Genomic DNA, 12,004 nt, shown 5'->3' with positions numbered 1-12,004 from the left:
AAACTGTTGAAGTCCACATTGATGCCCTGGGGTTGAAGTGTTCCGAGGCGGAAGATGAGGCGTTCTTCCTCCAGGAGTCTGGTGGTGAGGGAGCGGCGGTGAAGGAGGCCCAGGACCTCCATGTCCTCGGCAGAGTGGGAGGGGGAGTTGAAATGTTGGCCCACGGGGTGGTTTGGCTGATTGGTGCAGGTGGTCCGAAGATGTTCCCGAAAGCACTCTGCTAGGAGGCGTCCAGTCTCCCCAATGGAGAGGAGACCGCATCGGGAGCAACGGATACAATAAATGATATTAGTGGATATGCAGGTAAACCTTTGATGGATGTGGAAGGCTCCTTTAAGGCCTTGGATGAGGTGAGGGAGGAGGTGTGGGCACAGGTTTTGCAGTTCCTGTGGTGGCAGGGGAAGGTGCCAGGATGGGAGGGTGGGTTGTTGGGGGGGCGTGGACCTGACCAGGTAGTCACAGAGGGAACGGTCTTTGCGGAAGGCGGAAAGGGGTGGGGAGGGAAATATATCCCTGGTGGTGGGGTCTGTTTGGAGGTGGCGGAAATGTCGGCGGATGATTTGGTTTATGCAAAGGTTGGTGGGGCGGAAGGTGAGCACCAGGGGTGTTCTGTCCTTGTTCCGGTTGGAGGCGTGGGGTCTGAGGGCGGAGGTGCGGGATATGGATGAGCTGCGTTGGAGGGCATCTTTAATCACATGGGAAGGGAAATTTCGGTCTCTAAAGAAGGAGACCCTCTGGTGTGTTCTGTGGTGGAACTGGTCCTCCTGGGAGCAGATACGGCAGAGGCGGAGGAATTGGGAATACGGGATGGCATTTTTGCAAGAGGTAGGGTGGGAAGAGGTGTAATCCAGGTAGCTGTGGGAGTCGGTGGGTTTATAAAAAATGTCAGTGTCAAGGCAGTCATCATTAATGGAGATGGAGAGGTCCAGGAAGGGGAGCGAGGTGTCAGAGATGGTCCAGGTAAATTTAAGGTCAGGGTGGAATGTGTTGGTGAAGTTGATGAATTGCTCAACCTCCTCGCGGGAGCACGAGGTGGCGCCAATGCAGTCATCAATGTAGCGGAGGAAGAGGTTGGGAGTGGTGCCGGTGTAATTACGGAAGATCAACTGTTCTATGTAGCCAACAAAGAGACAGGCATAGCTGGGGCCCATACGTGTGCCCATGGCTACGCCTTTGGTCTGGAGGAAGTGGGTGGATTCGAAGGAGAAATTGTTAAGGGTGAGGACCAGTTCGGTGAAACGAATGAGATTGTCGGTGGAAGGGTACTGTTGGGGACGTTGGGAGAGGAAAAAACGGAGGACTAGGAGGCCCTGGTCATGGCGGATGGAGGTGTAGAAGGATTGGATATCCATGGTGAAGATGAGGCATTGGGGGCCAGGGAAACGGAAGTCTTGGAGGAGGTGGAGGGTGTGGGTGGTGTCTTGAATGTATGTGGGGAGTTCCTAAACTAGGGGGGATAGGACAGTGTCAAGGTAGGTAGAGATGAGTTCAGTGGGGCAGGAGCATGCTGAGACAATGGGTCGGCCAGGGTGGTCAGGCTTGTGGATCTTGGGAAGGAGGTAGAACCGGGCAGTGCGGGGTTCCTGGACTATGAGGTTGGAAGCTGTGGATGGGAGATCTCCTGAGGTGATGAGGTTCTGTATGGTCTGGGAGATGATGGTTTGGTGATGGGGGGTGGGGTCATGGTCGAGGGGCAGTAGGAAGAGGTGTCCTCGAGTTGGTGTTTGGCTTGAGCGGTGTAGAGGTCAGTGTGCCAGACTACCACTGCGCCCCCTTTATCCGCTGGCTTGATGGTGAGGTTGGGATTAGAGCAGAGGGATTGGAGGGCTGCGCGTTGTGAGGGTGAGAGGTTGGAGTGGGGGAGGGGGAAAAAGACAGGTTGAGGGCGTTAATGTCCCAGCAGCAGTTGGGAATGAAGAGGTCGAGGGCAGGTAATAGGCCAGCGTGGGGTGTCCAGGTGGATGCAGTGTGTTGGAGGTGGGCGAAGGGGTCCTTGGAAGGTGGGCGGGAGTCCTGATGGTGAAAGCTCAGAGGCGGAGGCGACGGAAGAGGTTTTTGATGTCATGGCGTGTATTAAATTCATTGATGCGTGGACGGAGGGGGGTGAAGGTGAGTCCTTTGCTGAGGACTGATCGCTCGTCCTCAGTGAGGGGGAGATCTGGAGGGATGGTGAAAACTCGGCAGGGCTGGGAGCTGGGATCTGGTGTGGGTGTGGAGCTGGGAGTGGGGGCGGAGCCAGTAACTGGAGTGAATGTGGTAGTGGGGGGGAAATGGGGTGGAGTCATGAGCAGGGGTGGTGTTCCCCTCAGGGTTCTGGGGGGTGGGGATAGTGACAGTGGAGTCTGTGGGGGGCACGTCAGCAGAATGCAGGTGAGTGGCGTTGGTGGGGGCGGAAGTGGTGGCAGACATGGCGGGGGGGGGGTGGAAGTCACTGAGCGTGTGACATCAGCGATGATGTGATGCATGAGGAATTGTGAGGGGCGGAAGTGGCTGTGGGAGTGGCCATGATGGCGGTGGAAGTGACACAATCAATCAGCGTGGAGGTGGCAGCTGCACCAGCCGCATGGCTAATGGCATCTGATCAGTTCCAGAGGCCGGGAGAATCTTCTGGAATGTTTGAGGAGTGCTGGTTATGGAGGTAGGTAGATAAAAGTTTGTTGTACTTACAGTTTTTGATGTTTGAGATGGAGTTTAAATACTATTTGTTGAGAGTATGAATTCTCCTGAGGATGTAGTACAGAGTGGGTCCTTTGCAATTCTGAGAGAGTGTGGCCCTCAGCTGGGGCAGGGCTGACTGGAGAGAGGTTAGGTGACGGCGCATTGCTGCAAGCGTGGAGCGGAGGATCTTGAAGGAGAACCATTGCTGGTGTTTTTGAATCTGTAGTCTGTACTGTTTGTCCTGTTCGGGTCCGAACTCTGCTGGTTTAAAGGTGGTCCGGAGTCCGTGTGAGATGAGTTGGTTACGGAGGCAGGCACTGAGGAAGCAAATGAGGCTGTGGTAGCGAGTTTGTTTCAGGAAATGACCTGGGAGATGCAATGGGAGAGGGACCCCGTGAGATTCTTGTAGAGAGAGGAGGAAAACTTCTTCAAGGCAGGCATCCTTGTAAGAGGATTCGCAGTAGGGTTAAAATCAACGAGGTAAAAACAATGACTGCAGATGCTGGAAACCAGATTCTGGATTAGTGGTGCTGGAAAAGCACAGCAGTTCAGGCAGCATCGAGGAGCAGTAAAATCAACGTTTTGGGCAAAAGCCCTTCATCAGGAATAAAGGCAGTGAGCCTGAAGGGTGGAGAGATAAGCTAGAGGAGGGTGGGGGTGGGGAGAATGTAGCATAGAGTACAATAGGTGAGTGGGGGAGGGGATGAAGGTGATAGGTCAGGGAGGAGAGGGTGGAGTGGATAGGTGGAAAAGAAGATAGGCAGGTCGGACAAGTCCGGACAAGTCATGGGGAGAGTGCTGAGCTGGAAGTTTGGAACTAGGGTGAGGTGGGGGAAGGGGAAATGAGGAAGCTGTTGAAGTCCACATTGATGCTTTGGGGTTGAAGTGTTCCGAGGAGGAAGATGAGGCGTTCTTCCTCCAGGAGTCTGGTGGTGAGGGAGCAGCGGTGAAGGAGGCCCAGGACCTCCATGTCCTCAGCAGAGTGGGAAGGGGAGTTGAAATGTTGGGCCACGGGGCAGTGTGGTTGATTGGTGCAGGTGGTCCGGAGATGTTCCCGAAAGCACTCTGCTAGGAGGCGCCCAATCTCCCCAATGGAGAGGAGACCACATCGGGAGCAACGGATACAATAAATGATATTGGTGGATGTGCAGGTAAACCTTTGATGGATGTGGAAGGCTCCTTTAAGGCCTTGGATGAGGTGAGGGAGGAGGTGTGGGCACAGGTTTTGCAGTTCCTGCGGTGGCAGGGGAAGGTGCCAGGATGGGAGGGTGGGTTGTTGGGGGGGCGTGGACCTGACCAGGTAGTCACGGAGGGAACGGTCTTTGCGGAAGGCGGAAAGGGGTGGGGAGGGAAATATATCCCTGGTGGTGGGGTCTGTTTGGAGGTGGCGGAAATGTCGGCGGATGATTTGCTTTATGCGAAGGTTGGTGGGGTGGAAGATGAGCACCAGGGGTGTTCTGTCCTTGTTCCGGTTGGAGGGGTGGGGTCTGAGGGCGGAGGTGCGGGATGTGGATGAGCTGCGTTGGAGGGCACATTTAACCACGTGGGAAGGGAAATTTCGGTCTCTAAAGAAGGAGACCCTCTGGTGTGTTCTGTGGTGGAACTGGTCCTCCTGGGAGCAGATACGGCGGAGGCGGAGGAATTGGGAATACGGGATGGCATTTTTGCAAGAGATAGGGTGGGAAGAGGTGTAATCCAGGTAGCTGTGGGAGTCAGTGGGTTTATAAAAAATGTCAGTGTCAAGTCGGTCGTCACTAATGGAGATGGAGAGGTCCAGGAAGGGGAGCGAGGTGTCAGAGATGGTCCAGGTAAATTTAAGGTCAGGGTGGAATGTGTTGGTGAAGTCGATGAATTGCTCAACCTCCTTGTGGGAGCACGAGGTGGCGCCAATGCACTCATCAATGTAGCGGAGGACGAGGTGGGGAGTGGTGCCGGTGTAATTACGGAAGATCAACTGTTCTATGTAGCCAACAAAGAGACAGGCATAGCTGGGGCCCATACGTGTGCCCATGGCTACGCCTTTGGTCTGCAGGAAGTGGGTGGATTCGAAGGAGAAATTGTTAAGGGTGAGGACCAGTTCGGCCAAACGAATGAGAATGTCAGTGGAAGGGTACTGTTGGGGACGTCTGGAGAGGAAAAAACGGAGGGCTTGGAGGCCCTGGTCATGGCGGATGGAGGTGTAGAAGGATTGGATATCCATGGTGAAGATGAGGCATTGGGGGCCAGGGAAACGGAAGTCTTGGAGGAGGTGGAGGGCGTGGGTGGTGTCTTGAATGTATGTGGGGAGTTCCTGGACTAGGGGGGATAGGGACAGTGTTGAAGTAGGTAGAAATGAGTTCAGTGGGGCAGGAGCATGCTGAGACAATGGGTCGGCCAGGGTGGTCAGGCTTGTGGATCTTGGGAAGGAGGTAGAACCAGGCAGTGCGGGGTTCCTGGACTGTGAGGTTGGAAGCTATGGGTGGGAATCTCCTGAGGTGATGAGGTTCTGTATGGTCTGGGAGATGATGGTTTGGTGATGGGGGGTGGGGTCATGGTCGAGGGGGCAGTAGGAAGAGGTGTCCTCGAGTTGACGTTTGGCTTCAGCGGTGTAGAGGTCAGTGCACCAGACTACCACTGCGCCCCCTTTATCCGCTGCCTTGATGGTGAGGTCGGGATTGGAGCAGAGGGATTGGAGGGCTGCGCGTTGTGAGGGTGAGAGGTTGGAGTGGGGGCCAGGGTCGACAGGTTGAGGGCATTAATGTCCCAGCAGCAGTTGGGAATGAAGAGGTCGAGGGCGGGTAATAGGCCAGCGTGGGGTGTCCAGGTGGATGCAGGTTGGAGGTGGGCGAAGGGTCCTAGGAAGGTGGGCGGGAGTCCAGATTGTGAAAGTAAGCTCGGAGGCGGAGGCGGTGGAAGAAGTGTTCGACATCACGGCGTGTATTAAATTCATTGATGCGTGGACGGAGGGGGACGAAGGTGAGTCCTTTGCTGATGACTGATCGCTCGTCCTCAGTGAGGGGGAGATCTGGAGGGATGGTGAAAACTCGGCAGGGCTGGGAGCTGGGATCTGGTGTGGGTGTGGAGCTGGGAGTGGGGGCGGAGCCAGTAACTGGAGTGAATGTGGTTGTGGGGGGGGAAATGGGGTGGAGTCATGAGCAGGGGTGGTGTTCCCCTCAGGGTTCTGGGGGGTGGGGATAGTGACAGTGGAGTCTGTGAGGGTGTGTCAGCAGAATGCAGGTGAGTGGCGTTGGTGGGGGCGGAAGTGGTGGCAGACATGGCGGGGGGGGGTGGAAGTCACTGAGCGTGTGACATCAGCGATGATGTGATGCATGAGGAATTGTGAGGGGCGGAAGTGGCTGTGGGAGTGGCCATGATGGCGGCGGAAGTGACATAATTAATCAGCGTGGGGGTGGCAGCTGCACCAGCCGCATGCCTAATGGCATCTGAGCATTTCCAGAGGCCGGGAGAATCTTCTGGAATGTTTGAGGAGTGCTGGTTATGGAGGTGGGTAGACAAAAGTTTGTTGTACTTACAGTTTTTGATGTTTGAGATGGAATTGAAATACTGTTTGTTGAGAGTATGAATTCTCCTGAGGATGTAGTACAGAGTGGGTCCTTTGCAATTCTGAGAGAGTGTGGCCCTCAGCTGGGGCAGGGCTGACTGGAGAGAGGTTAGGTGACGGCGCATTGCTGCAAGCGTGGAGCGGAGGATCTTGAAGGAGAACCATTGCTGGTGTTTTTGAATCTGTAGTCTGTACTGTTTGTCCTGTTCGGGTCCGAACTCTGCTGGTTTAAAGGTGGTCCGGAGTCCGTGTGGGATGAGTTGGTTACGGAGGCAGGCACTGAGGAAGCAAATGTGGCTGTGGTAGCGAGTTTGTTTCAGGAAATGACCTGGGAGATGCAATGGGAGAGGGACTCCGTGAGATTCTTGTAGAGAGAGGAGGAAAACTTCTTCAAGGCAGGCATCCTTGTAAGAGGATTCGCAGTAGGGTTAAAATCAACGAGGTAAAAACAATGACTGCAGATGCTGAAAACCAAATTCTGGATTAGTGGTGCTGGAAAAGCACAGCAGTTCAGGCAGCATCGAGGAGCTGTAAAATCGACGTTTTGGGCAAAAGCCCTTCATCAGGAATAAAGGCAGAGAGCCTGAAGGGTGGAGAGATAAGCTAGAGGAGGGTGGGGGTGGGGAGAAAGTAGCATAGAGTACAATGGGTGAGTGGGGGAGGGGATGAAGGTGATAGGTCAGGGAGGAGAGGGTGGAGTGGATAGGTGGAAAAGAAGATAGGCAGGTCGGACAAGTCCGGACAAGTCAAGGAGACAGTGCTGAGCTGGAAGTTTGGAACTAGGGTGAGGTGGGGGAAGGGGAAATGAGGAAGCTGTTGAAGTCCACATTGATGCCCTGGGGTTGAAGTGTTCCGAGGCGGAAGATGAGGCGTTCTTCCTCCAGGCGTCTGGTGGTGAGGGAGCGGCGGTGAAGGACGCCCAGGACCTCCATGTCCTCGGCAGAGTGGGAGGGGGAGTTGAAATGTTGGGCCACAGGACGGTGTGGTTGATTGGTGCTGGTGTCCCAGAGATGTTCCTTCCCCCACTCACCCATTGTACTCTATGCTACTCTCTCCCCAACCCCCACCCTCCTCTAGCTTGTCTCTCCACGCTTCAGGCTCACTGCCTTTATTCCTAGTGAAGTGCTTTTGCCCGAAACGTCGATTTTACTGCCGGATGCTGCCTGAACTGCTAACTGAGAGACAAGAGCAAAAGGACAAGGCAGGGGAACTCGACACCTTCCGTGAGGTCCCAGCAGCTGGGAGCCGTGTCCTTGTACGAACCCTGGCGGAGGAGCCAGGCTTTGTCCCAAAATGGAATGGGCCGGACGAAGTTATAACCAGTGGGGACACCTGCGGCGGTATAGACATAAGGGGAGAAGGCATGTGGGAGCACTGGACCATATAAGGAATCCTGTGAACGAACATGATTGACCATCCCCCAGGCACAGACACCAACTGTGACCGAGAACACAACCAGCCAGAGGCTCGGATCAAACTGCTGACAAGATCCAGAAAACCCCTCCCGTTGCCGACCTCCGGGGACCATTGTAAAAAAAAGGGACACTGACTATTAACCTCATTTAACTGTAATCATGTACGTGCTCGAGTGGATATTACTGTTTCTAAATGTTGCGATAACCGAAAGCCTGTGGGGATTTGTGGATAACCTCTTTCACAAAACTCACCTAAATTTACATGGGAACTGTAACTGTCTGTTACCCGCTGGCGCGCCCGCTCACCCCAGTGTAGACTCTTACACACAATAAATACCTCAGGGGCGCAATGTAAAGGACAGCTCGGAAAACACGGAAGGGATCACAGGGAAGGTGTGTGGAATTTCAAGTCCGCTGGCCCATGGGACCAGGCATCCCAACAGGGGGAGGGAAGGACCTATTTAAACATTGTTGATTACCCACTCTGTTTCATGGGACAGAGGTGGGGAATGTGTTTAAAACCTGGTTCCTAGAAACAGTTCATGCATGTAGACACAATGTACTCACCAGCTTGTACAATCACCTGGGGACAACTTCCCCGCACATGCAGAGTGAAGGGGTGTTTGGATGTGACTGCGGGACAGTGCAATGGCACTCACAGCTCTGCTACATGGATATTCCCGTCTGATACCGACCAGCTGGGGGGGGGCGCTGGGTAGACAGACAGGCCCAGGAACAGGACCCTGTATGTTATCGTGCAGCGAAGGCATTAGTTTTCTTATTTAAGGGGATTTATTGCTGCTGACACACCGCACCAACCAAACCTTTTCGCAGTGGGATCGGCAGGAGCCCTCACTGTACCATGTCCCAGCGGGAGAGATGTTCACATGAGGATAGTGACCCGCTCCACCAGCCGGGAACTCTGTGCTGATTGGCAGACCCCCACCACACTGGGATCATCACTGGGTTCTGGGTTTTTGGGAGTTTTCAGTGCTAAAAACGGAAACTAGGTTGTGGGTGTGGATTGACAATCTTCGGGAACATTACATCAAAGACTCGACAAGCAATCAATGGTGAATTGGCGGAACTCAGACTTTACACACAGTAGACACGTTACACGGTGGGCGGTCAGTTAACCCAGAGAGGGGGAGTATGGACAATCATTGGTGACAGTGTATAAGCCGTGTCATTGACAAATCTGACAATATTACACAGGCAATCAAAACCATTCGGGACCAGCGAGATGAGTTCAGGCAAGGAGCCCCAGGAGGACAGAGCTGGCGAGTATGGCTGATGGGCAAACCCTGGGGACCCTGTTGGACACACGGGATTGTTCTCCTTATATCACTCATACTGCTATCCTGCTGACATCTCGGGTGTTAAAAGCTTTGCCGTAAGGTGCTCCTGACGCGGGCTGTGCCAGGGGCAAGTATCACCACAGAAGAGCCCCCAGCGAAACTCACACTCCTTGACACCCCTCGGTCTGGGGAGACCTTTAAAAAGGCCTACCTCAATATGTGAGTTGGGTGGTCTGCGGGAGATCTCCAAAGTCGTCTCCTTGACCACAAAGGGGGGAGTGAAGTGGGAGTTAACAAGGGCACACAGTCACAAGATGGCCTCTGAGCCATGACATGGAGAAATACAGTGAAGCACACACAGATACTGCCTGAGGCTAACAGGATACCAGCTCAATAGGCACAGAGCAGAGATAATTCGTTTTAGGTGAATGGGGGGAGAGAATACACATCAGTAATATCTACTACCCGCCGAAGTGTCTGAGTGCAGCCACGACCTTCGATAGAAATGTTAACTAGCTGAGACTGCTTGTATACAAGTGCTAGTACTTCAGATCTGCAGGGACCTTCCTCCTCAGGAAGAACAATCACAATCACTGAAGCTGACAATGATTTTGTAATGTTTTCTGTCAACAAACCATGCTGTACAAACAAAGGCTCAATACATGAACTATTGTACCACAAAATATATAAAATATCATGCCATGTGCTCCGAGAGTGGGAGGAGGCTCCCAGCTGCCAGCCGCGCTCTCCCTCTCCCCGGAGATCCGGTTTCTTTGTGCAATGAACTCTCTGGAGATGAATCCCGATTCTGAATCCGAGACTGGTGATTTTCTCCACAACAATGACAAACAATGATCTAAGTGAAAATGATGGCAACCTCTATCTTGAGATTCTTACACACTTGATGCAATTGCAGACATCAATTTCTGAGAACAACCAAATTCTGATTAAGCACATTACAGTACAAGCTTTTTGGAGAAGCCCTTTAACCGACTTCGCAGGGCTTGTGAAGCAGAGTCAAAGAGATCTCTCCAAACAAAGGAAACAAGCCTTCCTTTATACAAAATATTTACATTGCAGTCAGTAATGCTCACAAGACGACCCCCAGCCATGCCCCCCAGCCATGCCCCCTCAGTCACATTCCCCCACAGTCACATCCCACTCAAGACACAATGTAATGATTACATCATTTCCCGAAACAATATAATTTAAATCATCCCTTAATGGTCAACTCTGTTGAGAATTTTTTTTAACTACAGGGAGTAGTCAAAATTCCAACTGCAATGTTCTTATTGATTTTGAATTGGATGATGATGCAAATAGCACTGAATGTAAATTCCTTACATTCTACCAATAAAACAGACACGTATCACCCTACCCTCGGGATATCCAATTTCTGGCAGGTCAGCAGAGCAAATTAACTCTTTAATATCTCAATCTCAAGACACCAAAGATCATTTAAACAGAAATGAAGATGAAAGTGAAGGAAACCTGAGAATTGTAACCTGGTTAATCCGATCATCGTGCACAAGAATAAGAGTTGGAATGTGTGCGAGATGCATGCAAGTTTGGACAATCAGACACAGTGGCACCAGGTGGGTGTCAGGAGATGTTTCCCCACCTAGACTAGTGGATAAGTGCATTCGTCAAGTAGGCACCCAACAGGGAGTTATCAATATGTTCTAAACCGTCAGTCTCTGGTGCATGGCCATATTGAATCCTCCAGGTTGCCATGTTTGTGTTCTGTCATGCCCCCTATTGGAGAGATTTGGAATTACCTTCTGGGAGTCTGAGCTAGTCCATTTAGTCCATGCTAGATGTTTTGAGGTATCACATGTCCATGGTATGGGGATGCAGTTAGGCGTCTGACTTATAGTAAGTCCGGAATGCTCAGTTAGCCTCTCTGTCAGGGGGTTATTGGGGACTCCTGTCATGCTTAGACCATGGGGGATGTTTAACATTGTTAGTAGCAAGAGATCTCAAGTTGTTACAGAGTCTGGCATTAAGTCATCGAAAGTCTTCGGGGGAGTCCCTTGGATGTTGAAGCTGCAGTCAGTGGCACTGATGAAATGGTATAGACTCCATCAGGGTGCGGCCTGACTGTGAGGATGTGTTGGAGGGTGTCCTTGGTCTTGTCCTTTGTTCTAGAGCGGTGTCATCCACCATACATATACTGAGGTGGCGAGAGTGGCTGTGTTGTGTGCCATAGGCTTTTAACAGGTTTACATGGGACCCAGCAACTTTTCCTCTGGCTAGTAGAACCTTGTAGACTGAGGAGATAGCTTTATCCACCACCACGTGGAGGGCCCCAAATATTTACGGGAAAGAAAAGAGCTAGGATTATAGATGTATTAATATATTGAAAAACCTGGATTGTTGTTAAGTCTAGGTTTGTTCAATATATCATTTCAGTTGCATGACACTGTAATCTTTTGCTATAAAATCTGTGTCTCATGATCTTATTCTCCACAACCACCTGATGAAGGAGCAGCGCTCCAAAAGCTATTGCTTCCAAATAAACCTGTTGAACTATAACCTGGTGTTGTGTGATTTTTAACTTTGTCCATAGACTTAGCTAGACCCAAAAAAGCCTGCAGATGCTGGAATCCAAGGTAGACAAGTGGGAAGCTGGGAGAACACAGCAAGTCGGGCAGCATCAGGTAGAGAAGTCGATGTTCCAGATGTAACCCTTCAGGGTTGATTTCTCCAGCTCCTGATGCAGCCTAGCTTGCTGTGTTCTCCCAGCCTCCTGCTTGTCTACCTTCTCTCCACAAATACTGCCTGACCTGCTGAGTTTCTCAAGCAATCTGAGTTTTTGTTTCAGATTTCCAGCATCTACTGTTCTGTTTTCTTTTCATCTAGACCCATTAGTTTTTTCCATCTCAATTCCCTGGAGATACCCAGGGGGATGGGAACCAGAGCGACATGTCTGAGAGGGGAGTAGTTATAGATGGGGCAGTGACAGGATGTCGTGAATCTATCGGAAAGGTTTCTCACATGATGAAACAAAGGGATCAGTTAAAGTATGCAAGGAGTGTCAGAAATAAGAGTGACAAACTTAGAGCATGGATCAGTACTTGGGGCTATGATGT

At 51.8% G+C, this 12,004-nt stretch overlaps 1 protein-coding gene across 1 annotated transcript in view; it reads right to left on the bottom strand.

Moving 5' to 3' along the window:
* Positions 1-6,799, bottom strand: part of LOC140469119 (long-chain fatty acid transport protein 2-like) — a 43,492-nt gene extending 36,693 nt beyond the window's left edge. Inside the window, exon 1 of the mRNA XM_072565417.1 lies at positions 6,171-6,799. Coding sequence (XP_072421518.1) covers positions 6,171-6,324 — 154 coding nt within the window. The 5' untranslated portion in view covers positions 6,325-6,799. The remainder of the gene's footprint in view (positions 1-6,170) is intronic.
* Between the last annotated feature and the right edge of the window lie 5,205 nt (positions 6,800-12,004).

Source organism: Chiloscyllium punctatum, chromosome 48, assembly GCF_047496795.1.
Source record: "Chiloscyllium punctatum isolate Juve2018m chromosome 48, sChiPun1.3, whole genome shotgun sequence".
NCBI classification, from domain to species: domain Eukaryota; kingdom Metazoa; phylum Chordata; class Chondrichthyes; order Orectolobiformes; family Hemiscylliidae; genus Chiloscyllium; species Chiloscyllium punctatum.
Note: the sequence above shows the minus strand (reverse complement) of the source record. Positions and strands in the feature narration are given on the sequence as shown.